This window comes from Arctopsyche grandis, chromosome 12 (genome assembly GCF_051622035.1).
Source record: "Arctopsyche grandis isolate Sample6627 chromosome 12, ASM5162203v2, whole genome shotgun sequence".
In the NCBI taxonomy this organism is placed as follows: Eukaryota; Metazoa; Arthropoda; class Insecta; order Trichoptera; family Hydropsychidae; genus Arctopsyche; species Arctopsyche grandis.
In genome coordinates, this window is record NC_135366.1 from 18,187,968 (window position 1) to 18,206,586 (window position 18,619).

The window sequence follows — 18,619 nt, forward strand, 5'->3', positions numbered from 1 at the left end:
CGTCTCAGGGGCGTGTCCTGACTTAAGAAAGGGAAATCTGTAAATTTTAAATTCTAATAATCTGTGATTGCTATAATTTTTCATTTTTGTGATAGCGATATCTTAAATACACAGCTTACTTTTTTAAATAACATTTTTTTGTCTTCAAAACTTAATCTTCTGAATGATTTATCCAATAATCGATCTAGCATGCAACATTCCAAGGCCTCGTTATTTTGTTTCTGCACGCTTCGCACTGATTTGTTTTTAGGGAATCGTTTCGCGAGCCGAGTCCCTTGCCATATTGGTACTCAAATATTTGTTTTTCATAAATTCATACTGTGGGTCGTAAATCCGTGACGTCATCGACCAAATAATTAAATATTTTTGATTTAAAGGATCCGAAGTCCCCGGGGGCGAAGCCTAGAAGGCGAAGCCCTAGGGGGCGAAGGCTCTGGGGGGCAAAGGGGCCAATGGCAAACGTGCCTTTGCGCCGGGGGCGAAGGCGCTGTGGGGGCCGCCAGATTCTGGTATACATGTAATATCGAAAGAGACGTATATATGTATGTCTGTATATATGTATGTTTGTTTGTTCGTGACAGTCAATTTAATAAAAAAACAAACGAGTATTCAAATAAATTTATATAAAATAAAACTATTAGAAGATAACTAAAGGAATTAATACACGAATTAAAATAAAGTTATATCTGATATATAATTTCAAAAGAGACTTTGTATATAAGGTTTAATGTAACTAGGTATGTAAGGTTTGGGTGGTAGAATTGACGTTATATTTAATAAAAAAAAACAAATGGATATATTGAAATAAACTTAAATAAAATAAAACTATTCAAATAAATTTAATAAAATGTTTAATATTAGATTAGTCATGTTTAAGCGGTTTATATTACAAATACCGAGCGAAGCCGGGTAAAACCACTAGTATTATACATATATAATATAATTAAAATAATGCATTTCAATTATAAACAACACGCCATAATTTTCGAAAGAGTACTTAATATTCAAATTATCTTACATCATTTACAAAACACCATTTGAAACAGTATAGTCTCAGTCAGAAAGTAAAAAGCTTGTAAAAACATGTTACTATACGTTTTCCATTGATTAATTAATTTGTTTTTGTTGACATATATATCATAGTACGTATATATGTATATATATTTTAAATGTCATTATGGTATGCTTTTAAAACACGTGCATATAAAAAGCACACGTTTCGTTTACAAAACACACCACTGCATAGGCATGATTAAATATGCGGTTGTAATATTAATAAATCCAATTTAATAAAAATACTCTTGATTGACTGTTCAGTGCTTTTGTATACTTTCGAAGACATTTTCATTATATATAATAGGTGTAATATATAATTCAGTGGAAATTTTGACGCGCCAAATACCGTCGAATGGTATTTGCGAAATTAAGCAACAATGGTGCTACAACAACAACAACAACAACAACAAAAAATAAGAATTAGATTCGACGAATGCAACGAGTTTCTTACTTTTGGCAAATTTGAATACAACACAAAAATGTTCGCGGCGAATCCTATCAAACTTTGAGTTTGTTTACGTCTTCTGCGTCCGAATTCAATGCAAATTTTTACGCCTGCGGAAAACTCCCTGTTTCGGCGGCGAAGTATTGTACATCAGCCGAGAGGGTAGCAGGTGCCAAATACGACTTTCATCAGACGCGATACGCCCACGCAAAATGTCTTGCCGAAAAAATAAATCGGTATTGGCGATTCAATAAAGCCATCCTCCGCCCTCATCTCCTCCATCTTCTTCGACACACCACTTACGAACATTAACTCGAACGGGACGCGTTAATATTTGAAAAGCTGCGCGCACATCTATAACAAACACTATCCATAAATATATGTATACGTATACAATGATGTAATAACGTGTAATACATTGTAGGCAATATGGCCGAGATAATCTATGTATAGGATACTTTGGGTTTCTTATCCGAGGGTCGCTTGTAGTGTCGCATCTGTAATAGATTGTCGTTGTTTTATCGATGGCTTAATTTTCACCGTGGGAAAATTTTATAGAGGATAAGCTATTTAATGAAGATAAAGAATCCCATTTCATAGTGCAAACAGTGAGGGTACCAGGTGGTTTGTGCGAGCACAAAAGCCTCAGTTAACCGAGAGATACTACCGTAGCGTTTTGATACGAAAACACCACGTACTTGCCATAGGATCTTTCACACACCTAAAAGAATACACCTATCTCTATAGACACTCTCAAGTACGTCTACCTTGAAATAAAAATAGAATGAACAGAGTAATATAATACACAATAACAACGCATTTTAAATATAATTATACAAAATTGGAAATTAGTCAAAATAGGTTATTTTTTATTGCTATATTTAGTGATCTGTAAGATTAACGTCTTTATTCAACTTTCACAAAATTAGTGCCGAATTGTATGTGAACTTTAAGACCATATTTATTATGTATGTAGTTAGTGACATAAATACACCTTCATCCTAAGAAGGCGTGTCTATATTGAAAATTGTATTTGACAGGATTAATCTGTATAGAAAAATAAGCGATTGGGACTGTATTAGTGACCAATAATTGTAAATATCTTATGTATGTTTAAATATGTAATAAAATAAGCCCTCTTCACAATTGTGAATTTTGATAAATAAAAAGCGAAATAAAATCCATCTATGTGAAAAAAATTATGTATGTAAGTAGGTTAGGTCTATTTTTTCGTAAATTTTGTATTTACGTAAATTTATATCGAATTAACCATACATATTTCATTTGTTCTATTAATAATTTGAAACTGTTCTATCCAATTGTGCAATTTATAAAATAAAAACTAAATGCAATAAAGTTTTGAATCAACGAAAATTTGATAGCAGAATCCAAATGGTAATTGAAATATTTGGATTTTATGTGAATTTATTTATTATAAAATGTGATGTCATTTTATTATAATACAAAGCGGATATTTATTTAGTATAGCTCAATATTTTAAAAGAAAAAGGTACTAATAAAATGTTTACTGTTCAAGTACATACATGTGTATATGTGTATAAAAATAAGCAAAAAACCATTTCTATAATAAGTTTTATTTTTTCAATAAATTTCCAACGCTCTATTGAAAATTCTTTGTGACCACGATGTGAATCACTATTTCGCAGTATTCATACGCGATTGTTGGTTGTCAAACGGTGAAATTGCGTTAATTCATCGCGGATATCGGCACAATGAGCTGCGATACAATACAAAGGTTTTTAATTTGGAGCCTCGATACTCACACACACGTATTCATACATGTCTGCTCACAAAGGAACGATGCTATGAAGGTAAAAAAAAAAAATAAGAAATGGTGCCCATTTATCACCTATTCGTATTTCCGGACATTATGATTTGGCCGAAATATTAATGCCATATTGTGCAAGAAATTGCAACTCATCGTACACGCTTCGGGGAAAACTTATTACAGCCTTTGCTGGAAGTGCGAAGGTACATTGTTAAGTATATGTGAAAGTAATGAAAGTTTTCCTATTATATTATATACGATTTTAAATTGAGACTATGTACAAACAACGATATAAAGTTATGTTTGTTCTATTAAGAAGTCTCTGAATCCTATATTTATTTCAAAACAAAAAAATATATCATATTTTTTCATTAAAAAATATATACATGTATGTATTATATGTATGTATGTATGTATTATATGTATGTATGTATGTATTATAAAAATATTTGAATCTAGCAAAATTGCACGGTGCTACTTGGGATAGTGAAAAAGTAATAAATACATATTTTTTCAGAACATATTTACCTTTGTATATGTTACACTCATGAATATACTAGTGTATGTTCATACACGCATCTATGTATTTGGCCAGTTATAGTGTACACAGAAGTACACTATAACTGGCCAATGTAATGGCCTAACTGGCCAATGTGATGTAATTTCTGTAATGCCACGATGGTCCAAACTTTAAATAAATTATGTAATATATGTATGTAGATGTACATATTATAGATAGCTATAATATACAATGTATGTATGTATGTATTTAGATACTGCACATAATCAAAAATGCTAACATGAATTGTAATTCATGTACGTATAATAATAATAAATATATAATATGTAATGGAGTAGACATTAATAAAGGCACGTGAGCTATCCTCGACCGACATAAGTGCTCGGCGTGTAAGCGCATATCCGCATAACAGATGAAAGCGATATGAAATGTGACATTAGCAATTTGTGCCCGGGTTGTGCCTCGTACCTATAATATCTCTGGATTCGTATGTATACATATACATATGTGTACCTGAGGATAGAATTTGAACCGATAGTGTCGAAATCGAGGGCCACACACGCCACCGAGTCACGTTAACCTTTAACGTAAGGCTTTCCATATTACCCCCATCATACATTCCTCGCTCGCATTTCAAAACCCCAAATATAATTACGCTAGAATTATGCAGATAAAACGCGACTGTGTATAGTTAGTGTGTACTTTGGTAGGTAAGTACACATGTCGGCACATAGGCGGAAAGGGGCTGGACGGGGTGGGGGGGGGGGGGGACGTCTCCGTCGTGGGAATTGTTTGAATTTCCATCTCTCCAGACGAGACAGAAACGCCTTTAAAATAAATGTCGGAAAAGTGAAAGTGAAATTATATTGATCGCGGCGTTGTGCTCTCTCAATAGGAATTCTCTCGTTCGGCATCTTAAATCGTTTACGAGCGATTCGATGTCAAAAGGTTTCGATCTCTTTTACTGTAACATCAAACGAAATCCTCAAAATCTCACTCTCGTCTATCGTGTGTCGTGATTTAATTTATCAGGTTTCCGAGAAAAAAAGAGGGATAGAGAGGTATTTCAAATATATGTAGTATGTATGTATGTACATACATATATACGCGAGGAAACATTCTATATGTACATACATATATACATAGGTATAAAATGATACGGTCTTGTTCGAAATCTTTCGTAAATAATAAACGAATCGAACTATAATATGAGTATGAATACAACTATCTACTAGTATAAGACGTGTTTTTATTTATTAACTGACTATGATTGACAGAATGGATATCAATAATTTCGGATTGTGATAAATAAAATGAATAAAAACTTTGTAAGCTGTATAAAAGTTACTTTATAAGTCTACTTGTTTTTAAAAACTATACTATATTAACCTTTGTGTTAAGAATTAAAAACTTTAACACAACAATAAAATGAGGTCGATATAACAGGGTATAATAACTAGAAAATATGTATATATATATACTAATTAATCGATTCATATATGTACATATCCTACTGGCGAAAAATAGGTGGTTATTGAAACCCAGATCGAAATCGATCTGCTTGAGTTACCGATTGTCTAGTTAAATTGTTGTGACGGATCCAATAAATCGGCATCCTACTCCGCCCTTTAGATTCTCGCAAATTCGAGTTTTTATATACGTTATAATAACCAGCAGCGTGGACAAGTGGTTGGCATATTATGCTTTCGAACAGAGTGGTCACGGGTTCAAGTCCCACTGGTGGCTGCTGGCCAAACCTTGGTTTGTGACACCAGGTCGATCGTTTCCCACCAAAGTGTGCCAATTTTTCTGATTTTCATTGAAACGGTTCCTGTGAAATTGGCATATCGTTTCTATCTCTCTTGTAAATAACAAGTTATTCAGCGTCTTGAGATTCCTCGGTTTGTACAAAAAAAGCTGCAAAATTTTCTCAATAGATGTCTCTGTGGATGATGTTTGAATAAAATCGTGCTTTCTATGTTTGACCATATATGTCGTATATACATATGTAAGTATGTTCATAATACAAAAATATATAATAGTAATGTAGTATTTATATATAATTTAGGGTTTCTTGATCTATAATTACACACATTGCTTTGGAGCGAATCTGTAAGACGAGTATACATGATCTATGGAATAAATAAATATGTAGATAAGTAAATAATACGCTACCTAACTGTTAAATGTGTTCTTGCGTATTCACTGTATATTGAATTTGTTGATTTATATATTTGTTATATATTGATATATTTGTTGGTTATTATACTAGTTTGTCAATATATCATTATTGTATTGTAAAATAACAATTGTATTGTAATGAAATTCATATTTACTTATGGACAAAAAAATATGACCATAGGTGTCACCTTGGGGCAACCTGTCATGGATACCTATGGTAGAAATTATCTATAAAATAAGTATCCAGAGCAAGAGTAGTTCTGTCACGTACCTATTTGGTTTAGAAATTTCAGATTATAATACTACGTTATATACTAACAGATATATCATAAATTTAAATAATGTAAAAATATAATAATACGTATTATAAATATGGGTAAATAAAAATAAAACACACGGTTACAAAAATACGTTAAAGTTAATTGAATTCATATGTACACTTCTCCATTACTATAAAAACTGAATGTTTAAAACTGAACTAAAAAAGATAGAATAGTACTGAATTAATTCCATTTGGTAAGCCATTTTCAATATTTCAGTAACTATATATTGTTGGTGCAAATTTAAAGGTGGAAAAATGCAGTAGTATGAATATTAATGTACCTACCAGACTGCAGGGAGTAATGTAACGGTGGTTTTAGACGTTCAGCCTGAGCTCGAAACCAACTGTGTCACGTGTAATATGACGTCAAAGGGTTTGTCGTCTGGTTTTCGGTGTTTTTCTCATAATTAGCTCCGAAGCGTGGCACACCCTAACACGTGCATACATACATCGTGCCGACAAAATGACAAAAATCCAGCAAACCGGGACCTGGAAGTGGCTGCAAAAGCTACCCATGAATAATGCATTAAAAAACATATATTACTGGATTGCATAAGCATTTTTCTCTCGTACCCTTTGTACACAAAGGGCTTTCCGGTAAATTGTCATAGTGTGCAAAGCAAGCGCGCCAGCTTACTTAAAACACGGTTTCTGCATTGTCGTTCTGAATTTGAATGCAACGAAAATATGTACTACGGTTGCACAGGTATGATCATTTGTCTCAGACTTATGTATACTCTGAATTTTGTCATAAATAACTCTCTTTATTAAATAAACCATGCACTTATATTTAACATATCTAATTATCTCGGAATTTTTTCACACGTCAGCAATTAGCTTGATTGCGTGTGTGCAATATAAAAGCCGCTTCCCTGAAGGTCTTAAGCCTATGAAACTTGACCATAATACTTTCATTTGAATTGAATTGCAAATAAATTATCTTCTTCTGTAATTAACTTTATGCCGAGAAAAGCTTAGTTAAAACTTGATAAGTCATTTCTTTAATATAAAAGTAATCGAATTTACATACATATGTTATATACATTCGATTATTTTTAAGTTTTAAGTTAAGCAAGGTCACGCACGATACAAGGGTCAACATTTAAATTGTAAATGTAGATAGATAGGAATTGTTAAATAGAAACGTGTGAAGGGTTTTCCGAGATCGAAGTGAAAGACGCAGCGAGTAGTCGTAAAGGTAGTTTGCTGTGCTTGATCCGTCGCTCAGCCAGCTCTGAATTAATGCATGGAACATATCCGCCGAATATATAACACAAATAGTATACTCTCAGTACAGATAGATCATTGGTCGATGGGTTGTGAGACATTATTGGTTGTTGTATACAGTTTATTCATACAGCGAGGCCTTTTTGGCGCTAACACGAAATCAGGTGAGCAGTGGTTGACGAGAACCAGTCTTCTAATCTCCACGTTACAGTATTTTATACATTTTTTTAGTCTTTTGCCTACTGAAACTCAACGAATTGCTTTGGAGTTGAAAAGGAAGAAGAAGTACTTTTGTTTTGGTTAAAATTTCCGAAAGATGACATTTTATGGGCATATGCAATTGTTCTCTTCCTCTTCCTCATTTACGCCTTGGGCTTCCAAACCGGTTTAAACTGAAACCGAAAAGCCGGCTTTTTGACCATTTTTCAAAAAACCGAAAACCGGCTTTTTAGCTCGATCAATCGGCTTTTTAAGGTTGTCTTGACAACCTTACTTAATGCTTTTTTCCTCAAAATTAACATTAATGAATTTCAAATTTCCATAAAAGCTCAAAATGTACATATCTAAACTCTCTTAGGTAAAAGGCGTATATTTCTTTGAACATAAAAAAGGTACTTAGCGTTTTCTTTGAGATTTGACGAAGATAAAATATTATTGAAAGTATGTAGTTTCAATGACCTACCCAACTTCAGGTAGAAAACATTATTATCGTGTTTGTGATATGCCGTTTCTAATGAATTTTGTAAAGCTTTTGGATTTTTAAGCTAAAACAGATGAGTAAAAACAACGAAATATGGAAATATTTCAACGTTGAATGAACCTCAGAGCAAATCTCAGCAGTTCTTAATATCTATTCACGATTCCACAATTATAGTTTTTCTGCGAGGTTACACATTATTTTTTTAATAATATATTCTTGATAGTAGCTTATTTAAATCATTTAATTATTTGTGCGTATTTAGGATCTGCCATTTTACGGCTGTGATATACATGTAATACAAATTGTATTATTTGTAATATTAATATATAATAATGATCTTATGAAAGTTCATAATGTTTATAACTCAATTTAATTGATGAAAAACTATTTTTTTGTATAATATAATACATATTTACATTTTTCTAAAACAGCCTTAGGCGTCGCCACTGTGATTCATTAAGCGAAAGGGTTTCATTTCACATCCGGTCTGGTAACACCCCCTCTCTAATAAAGTTAAAGTTTCGAAAAAGTAATCTAATCAATCCAAATCAACATTGTTGAATATAAAATAGAGTCTATGTAGTTCGTGTGTTCTCTCCGTATCGCAATTTTATCGATCGTAGAGTCTCTCCATTCGGACAATACATAGTAGGTGTTGTTAGTCAGCGCGCGCAAATTACGCGCTCGTGTTTACCCAGGATACGGCGACGCAGTTTCGATTAAGCCGAATTTCCCGGATAAACGCTAAATTCAATTATCCAGAGTATCAGTCGGCGAAACTGTGGGGGTCGACGGGTGGAAATCGGGGGGAGGTGGAGATTCCACCATCTAGCTATCTCGGATTATTCGGACAAATGCGGAGTAGACGGCTTGTTAATTTATATGAGACGAACCGGGACACGGGAGACGTGGCCTCAACATTCTGATACCCCGTATAATATTATTAACCGGTAAGAATTGTGTACGTAATGCGATATTTAATCTACTTGATTGAAATTTGTTACTTTCGCTTCTGACTTAAAATGGAATAAATTATATATTGTAATGTAATGTGCACTTACCCCATATTTTCCCAAGCTGTTGACGGTACACGAAAGGATGGCTTCTCTTCCTACGGGATACGTTAAATTTCCTATTGGCGCTTCAAATTCCGGTTCGTCAGATATTTGACGAGTTGTTGGAAAAGTTTCTGAAAAACAAATGTGCAAAAATGTTAACATTTCTGGTATTTGAACATTTCCGAAGCTCGTTGAAAATGTATGAAAAAATGCTACGCATTTAGAAAATGAAAACTTTAGTTAAACACTTTATATACAGCATGCTTTATTATGTGTGTGTATATTTGTGGGTAGATATTTTATTCATGGTAAATTGAGATACACTTATTTAAAATTTTAATATATATATATATATATATATATATATATATATATATATATATATATATATATATATATATATATATATATATATATATATATATATATATATATATATACACAGCAGCATTTTTATTGCATAAATCGTTGTATTTCGAGAGACTGAAGAACACGAAATTAACAATTAATTAATTAATGAATTGATCCACAGAGACATCTACGGATTTAGACTTAGACTAAATTTTTATATATTGTACATATGTAAATCAAATACAGATATTTGGGACAGCGAGTAGGATGATTTTTGACAATTTGATGGAGGAACCGTTTCAATAATGAAATCAAATACATTGGCTAACTCTGGCAAGAAACGATCGACTTGGAGCCAAAAATATCCAAGTCTGACCGGCAGTATTAAAGATAGCAGGGGATCGAAACCGGTAACCTCTCAGTGCTACACATAAACACAACCACCGAGCCATACTGCCGGCTATATTGCTATATGGTTGTATAATAAATTTATTTATAAATCGAAAAATATAAATGTTTTTTTATCCATAACAGTTTTTTTTATAATTGCCAACATATAAAGAACATTTTTTTAACAATGTATCCGAAAATTGTATAGTCGGATACATTGTTAAAAATCGGTGCTAAGCGCAACCACTGAGCCACTATAGCTATGTATAATTAGGTTTGATTTATTATCATTTATTATTACATCCATCGTACGTATTCATTGACATAATTGAATTACTACGAAAGTCTAATGAATTGTAATACAATTAGACGTGACAATCAAGGGGATAATATAGTGGCATAAGTTTAATACACCTCAGTAATACCATTGACATTGATATACGACCGTTTAAACTGCGATATTTTAATTAATCTCGAAAACTACACGGCACCTCTGCGAAATTAATTAAAATTAAGTAAAAATCACACTAAAAGAGCAACGAAACACGCAGATATATGTATATGTATGTAGGTATATTGATATACTAGTAGTCGTTGAGGATTTTTCGCCGGAATCGCAAAGTGAATAAAGTCATAAGGGCTGTCACGGTTTAAAGCGCTAATTTATTTTCATCAGCGCAAACAAAGGGGTCGGCTCCAAGTCGTTAAAAAATTTCGCTTCATATTCAACCCCCTCACCCTACCCGAAAGAGAGTCACGAGTTGACGAGTCGGCGAGTTCGAGCGGCTGGGGGTGGGTTTTGGGGAGGGGAGGGGGGGTTGTTAGGTCTGTCGACACACGGTTATTTAAACCGGACGTCCGTAAAGCTGCCACAAATCTCGAGCTTAGCCATTTTGAATGTTGAATTATTAAAGCCGACGAGTCGAAGCGCTGAAATAGGCGAAATCCGCGTCCTCTCGCTGCCGACTATCGGTGTATCTATCGCGTCGGGATTTTCGTGCGAGTGACCAACGCGGTCACATTCGGAATTAACGGTCCTCAAAAACCGCATTAATATCAGTGGCGGTGTGAATTAAAATAAAATGTGGGCTTACAAAAAAAAAAGAAGATATCACGTTATTTATATGTGTTTGTGTGTGTGTAAATCTCGGTGTGTTTGTGTGGCAGAGCGTGGCAAAAGTGTCGTGCGCGATAACAACGCTGTATAACGTGCCACGCTTGTCAGTTTTGCACTGTGAGGGAGAATTAAATTTGTGTAATTACATTTAATTTAAAATAAAACGTTATAATTTTAACGAATTTATATCATTGGAGGTTTAGGATTATCTCCTACGTGACAGAGATTCTATTATGTATATGTATGTATGTACATATGTATGTATGTATATATATATTTATATTTATATATTTACATATACATATTTACTTTATCTTACAGTTGCAATGTAATGTAATTTTTAATGAACATAAGTTATGCGTTTTGATTGATCTATCATTGTGTAAAATATTCAACGTGAATATGACAGGATAAATATATGTATAATATGACACATATGTACATTAAAGATTAATTTCTATTAAGGTTTACCTGTTAGGCATTCCTGGTATATATGTATATTATATATATAATAAAAAAAAAATTACACCAAATCATTTTATTTTAGTTGCATAATTTTTGTCGGACCACGAGATCTTAATTTTGACATCATGTTGAAAGAAAAAAAAAATGTTGATTTTGACGATTAAAATATGAGGATGTAATAGAGAAGGAAATGTAATGGAAGCTCAAAAGTGTTTTAATTTAGTGCAAGAAGGCAAATACACATTTTTAGTACATAAAATAGTACTTATTACATATGTATGAATGGGTTGATCAATTCGATTATCAATGTTTTGAGATAATCGAATTTTAAGTTTGTAGATGTTGGAATAATTCAGGTTTTTCCTTTCAATGTAATTTATGTATACCACATCGATATATGTATACCACATCGATACCACTGTGATAAATCATTACACTTTTGCCCCAAGAGATTGTCCAATTGATTTTTTTTGTCTATGAACTTCTTAAAGATGATAAAAAAAAATATTAAACTGGACAACGAATTGTATGCAAAATCTGTAACAAGTTATTTTTTTTACCAGCCTTACTTTACTTTACTTACCATTACTTCACTTTCGATTTTTTCGTCTGACGAAATTTGGGTTCTTTTTCGATACACTTTTCCGATTTTCAAAATTTTCCATTTTGCTCGGTTTGGTCATCAATATATGTGGAAATCAAATCCGTCAGTACGATGGTGAAAAATAATCGTAATAGACACGTTTGAAAATACCGCGTAAGTACGTATGTTATGATATATGTAAATGCTACCCAAGCCTCTTAGTAATATATTTAATTACATTCGTTTAAGCCAGGATCATAATTTTAAGCCAGGATCATAATTTTTGACCATTGTGGCGAATTCCTGTAATGCTTCAATGGTCCAAACTTTAAATAATTAAATAAATTAAATAATTTTAATTGAAATGCCAATCATTGAAATCTTTTTGATTGAAATCCTAATCATGAAATCCCACACATTTTATATATTTATAGTTTATATTGTCGTACATTTGTTATTGCAATATTTTGTTTAAATTGCCTTTTTATTTTATTGTATAATTGTTTTTTATATTTTAGTACATTTGGTTTTTTTTATATACATTTATTTTTTGTATACTGTCATTTAAAACTGAGAAGACTTTAAGATTAAACAGTTACTAGTGTTTAAATATTACTCGGATGTGTTCAATCTTTTTGATTGAATTAAGATGTGAATGTGAAGTTTTGCATTGTCATTCCTACCCGATTTTATGTGTTTCATATGGTTCTTTAACCTTATGACAAAAAAAATACTATAATGTGTCACGGAAATTTTTCCAGTGGCTTTCTATAGTCTTCTAGAGAGAACGGAATGTGAATTGGTGTGACATCTACTCGTATATGAAGCAACTGATATTGTACAAAAAAAAATTACATTATTAAAAATATAAACATATGTAGGATGTGTGAGTTTTCTACATTTTTTTCCAAATGATGAATCCTTAAGTAGACAATTTCTTAACGATTTCCAATTGAATTTTCGAGGCGGAAGAATACAATAATAATTGCATATGTACACAATTCGGAAAAAGTTACAAAATTTTGATGAAATTCGAATCGATTTAAATCAGTGTAGGACTCAATTTGTAGTATTTGGATTTTTGCACACTTTCGAATGCGTCAAACGCGCCGATACGTTAAAAGTATACGGCGTGTTTGTTTCCATTCTTTTAACTGAGAATATTTTAATTTGGATGGTAAATATGGGAGCGAGCGAGCTGAGAATAAATTAGAATTGAAAAGTGCTAAGAATACTCGTGTACCGAGCAAGAGAGAGAGAGAGAGAGAGAAAGGAGTCCCGGATGTTTTATTTATTTATGCAACGACTCTTTGAATAAATTTTCAAAAATGGAACGCTTTGAATTCAAAACGTCAACATTAAAAAAATGTTTTCCAGCTATCTATCGATACAGTCTAATTTCGTCGATCCTTTTCCGATGAGAGCCATGCTTTCCGACGGTTTAAGATGATATCTGGAATTTTCCCACATTTTTTTCGGGATTATCAGGGTAATAAGCTCGTGGCGGCAGAATCGCGGGGTAAGTGTGGTTAATTGTCCCGTATTTGTCGAGTGGTCGTAATGTGCGTCATATTTGGGACATTAGCCGAGAGAAGTGGCGCACATTAGTCGCCGGGTTATATCTGCTCGTGAGAAAGACAAATTGGGCGCACACAATGCGTTTGACACGTCGAAACAGAGAAAAATGTGTCGGATCACTGATATAGAATTGTGTCGTTGCGAATTAGGCACAGTTCGCGGCACAGCTTCCGGCGGACAAATCGCGCGAACTACACATCGGACATCCGGAATTAGCCCGATTAATTATAGATAATTTCGGGCAGAAATTGGAAGACAATATCATTAATATTATAAGACGGATGGTGGTCCGCTTAAACAAATATATTATAATGGATTTATCGTATTATGATTTGAAAAAAGTTGTTTGTACGTTAGGTAGATATACGCAGTGGTGTAGTGCTGAATAAAAAAGAACAAGGTCGGTGTTTAATTTTTACGACCCCCCCCGCTTTTTTCCTTACTAAAAAAAATTGTATCCTTATATTGGTAGTTCAAAAATCATTATTTCATACTAACTATTCAAGTTAATTATTATTTAAAAAAAAATAATAATAATTAAAAAATATTGTTACTTGATGAAATTATGATGTATTTTTTTATCTATATACATATATAAAAATGAATGTCTGTATGTGTATCTCGAATAGGCTCCTAAACCACCAAACCGATTACGATGAAACATTCAGGATTTGTTGTATGCATGTCCGGAAAGATTACTGTGAAAAAAAATTGCCCAAAAATGGGAAGGGAAACGGGAATGAGTGTCATAATTTCAAATGTGTTCGCTGCCTGCGTTTTTCCGACAAATAGGAACGGGAATGGGAATTGCATGCGTTATTGTGGCGTTGCAACGCATGCCGGGTTCAGCTAGTATTTTATAAAACTTCCATAATGCATCTTTGATTTTGCAAAACCTGTGTTTGTGTGCAATGCTAAAGCCATGTACATATGTATGTCAAAAAATCAGATTTTAGCATGTGAATTTAGAGATGACCATTCATTTAAGCTGAGTTGCCTCATTTTATCTATCCGTGTGTATGTGCGTATGGTCAAAAGTTTAAAGAATGTTTTCTTTCGAAGTTTTGGGTGGTTTTAGATAAAAAAAGCCAATAAGTTTCATTAAACGTCTTTTAAGTTTTGAATGTGTTCAGATTACTATTCGATTGTGGTCATCGAGTGTTAGAACGAGAGTCTGCTCACAATATTTGGAATACAACATTTTGTATGAAATAATAGTCTAAAAATTTTTTAATTGTACTCGAAAAACAATGTTTATATCAATCAAAGTACCAGGGCGGCGACCTGGCCCGACCATACCACTGGATACACGGTATTTTAATTTGATGATTTAATCGCACAACTGAAATTTTTTATCTATTCAATATATGCAATATATTGACTCAAATTTAAATTAAATTGTATGACTATTTTATTATATTGCAAGAGGTTTTACCCAGCTTCTCTCGGTATTTGTAATATGAACAGCTTAAACATTTATTTATTTGTTTTTTTTTTATTAAATTTATTTGAATCGAAAAAAAAATAATATTCAACGATATCGATATCATCGTCATAGAAACTTTGATTTGTTTTCGATGTTCCCACCAAAACCTTACATAGTTACCTAGTCTCTTTTGAAATTATATATTAGATGTCTTTTGACTTGCCGCCCTTGCCGCCCTGTGATGAACAGCGACCAGGACTTATATTTTATTTTATTTCTCCAAATATACTGAACGCAGAGTCTTCATATTTTATTTCTCACCAAAACCTCTATAATTCGAATTATTTTATTTTATTTTTACATACATACATACATATATTTATATACTAGGAATGGCTAACAGGTAAACCCCAATGCGCCTTCCTGGTCAAGTACAAACATCGATATACAATTTTAGAATAATTTTAACAAAGAAATTTTTTGATAAACTTACCTTTTCGGAGCTTTTTTTAATATAAATCGTCAAATTTCGAGATGCTGAAAAACTGGAAATTTTCGAGACTTTTATGGACAAATTTTTGCAGCATTTTTATACGTATCCAGATTCTTCCTGACAATACATATGGCCAAAGTACAAAAAAATCTTTTTTCTTGTATTTATATATATATAGATGTTTCGTTAATTTGCGAGTTTTTCAGTGTCTCGCAATTCAACGACTTGTAATAAAAATGCTGCATTTGTATTTGTATTTCTAATTGTAATTTGTAATTGGCCAGGAAGGCGCATTGGGATTTACCTGTAAGGCCTTCCTGGTATATATGTATGTAAATAAAAATAATAAAAAAGTGTATATATATAGGAAGTCTTGAAAGTGCAACATAAATTTGTAGCAACTAATACGACTTGTATAGGATGTTCTTCAATTTCAATTGGAAAATTTAGAACGGTTAAATTGTATAAGTTCATATTTCTCGAAAGCGATGACAGCATAATCATACGTATTCATTAAACTATTCAAATGTGTATATGTATATCGTATTGCCAATAATAAAACGCTTAGTGTGCCTGGTCAACGCCATGCGCTCATGACAACATGCAATATATGTACATATACATATTGAATCCAGTGTTGTATTTAAGTAGCGCAATCCCACTATGCACACAATATGCAAATGAAAGTCAAGACCGTTCGCTCGCTAACTCAAACGGGATTTTGCATCTGCAAAATCCTCCTAATGTTCTGAAGCGTAAAATATTTAGCATCATCGCGGTTTAACAATATCTCGCCGCATACAAACGAATCTTTTCTCGGCATCGCTATGGCGCCATAATGCCAACGATTACATTATAATAATTAAATTCGAGCAGCGAGTCTAAAACTGGCTTATTATAAAAGTCAGTATAAAATTATATATTTGAACACTAAAATCCTCCAAATCCAAAACCACTCAATTAATATTATATAAACTCAAGCGCATGTGTGTATCTTGCGTTTGAGAGGTCCATATTAAGTACATGAGTTTCGGGATCACATTTAATTCCGGTCAACTTTTAATTCGGCTCATCGAATCCAATCCAACTTTTAATTTAACGGTTTACATATGTGACAGATGATAATTCGAATCGAATCTAACATCTAAACATCTAAACAAATAGCTTAGTTTCAACATTGGAAGGTTGGCATATATAAAACACGAATGTCTTCGATGATACTATCGGTCTTATTCAAACCTTTCACTGCCACATTTATATCGATTAAACCGGTCGTATAACCCTCCCTCTATCTCTCACTCTCGATTGTGTGGACAGCCAATAAAAAGTAAATCTCTTGCGGATCTTAAAAGCCGCGCGTCCATTCCATCATGATTTATGGATGAGAGAAAGAAAGATCCTAGCTACACAGTAGATACACATAGTTGATAAAATTCACACTGCAATATATGTATGTATGTATATGCTATATATATATATACATATATATATATATATATATATATATATATATATATATATATATATATATATATATATATATATATATATATATATCATCATCATCATCATCATTTACAGCCATTCGCCATCCACTGCTGGATGAAGGCCTCTCCAACACGCTTCCACTCGTCTCTGTTTTGCGCAACACTCATCCATCTCATTCCGCACATTTTCCTAATTTCGTTCACCCATCTTCCTTGCGGTCTTCCTTTTACTCTTTTGCCTTCTCTCGGGTACCATTCAAGCACTTCTTTTGTCCACCTTTCGTCCATCCTCCTAGCTACGTGACCCGCCCATTGCCATTTCAATCTCTTCACTCTATCCACTATGTCCACTACCCTTGTCATATTTCTCACCCACGTGTTCCGCTTCCTGTCTTTCCTCGTTATGCCAAGCATACAGCGTTCCATACTTCTTTGAGTGCATTGGATTTTATTTTGCATCTTGGCGTTCAGTGTCCAAGTTTCACATCCATACGTCATCACTGGCAAAACGCATTGATCAAAGATCCTTTTCTTCAGGCAGAGTGGCATTTTTGATTTAAAAACAGCATTCATCCGTCCAAATGCACTCCACCCTAATTTCATACGTCTCTTTATCTCTTCATTTTTACTACCAGACATGTCAATTATTTGACCTAAATATAAATAATTATTTACTACTTCTACTGGTTTATCATCTAAGGGGATGCTATCAGGCATGCAATAACTATTGAACATTAGTTTAGTCTTATCTACGTTAATTTTTAATCCTACTTTTCTACTTTCCCTGTCCAGCTGTGTTAGTCTGATAAGTAGGTCAGCTGAATCACGAGCTACTAAAACTATATCGTCTGCGAACCGAAGGTGACTCAAAAAGCGACCATTGATGCTTACTCCGGCTGTATCCCAATCCAATTTCCTGAAAACTCCCTCAAGCACCGCATTGAATAACTTGGGCGAGATTGTATCTCCTTGTCTTACTCCTTTTCCTATGCTAAATCTATCTGTACCTGAAAAAATTTTAGCCGAAGCTGTGGCATTCTTATATATTGCAGCTAACAGTCCCACATAGGGTTCCGGCACTCCCTGTGTTTTTAGAGCGTTAAGTACTGCATTATGACTAACTGTATCGAAGGCTTTCTCATAATCGACGAAACCTAGGCACAATGGCCGTTGATATTCGTTGGCGCGCTCGATTAGTTCGCCAACTACTTGGAGGTGGTCCATTGTGCTGAAATTTGCCCTAAACCCTGCCTGCTCTATAGGTTGGTTCTCGTCGAGGATATTCTTCAGCCTTTCTGTAATAACCTTCGTGAAGAGCTTGTAGACCGCTGAAAGTAGACTAATGGGTCGGTAGTTCTTGATATCGCTTTTGTCGCCTTTTTTGTGTATTAAAATGATAGTTGCGTTATTCCATCCTTCTGGTATAACTTG

The 18,619-nt window shown here is 33.4% G+C and overlaps 1 protein-coding gene across 1 annotated transcript in view; it reads right to left on the bottom strand.

Moving 5' to 3' along the window:
* Positions 1-18,619, bottom strand: part of LOC143920450 (lachesin-like) — a 257,007-nt gene that overhangs the window by 144,141 nt on the left and 94,247 nt on the right. The window contains exon 2 of the mRNA XM_077443340.1: positions 9,302-9,429. Coding sequence (XP_077299466.1) covers positions 9,302-9,429 — 128 coding nt within the window. The remainder of the gene's footprint in view (positions 1-9,301; positions 9,430-18,619) is intronic.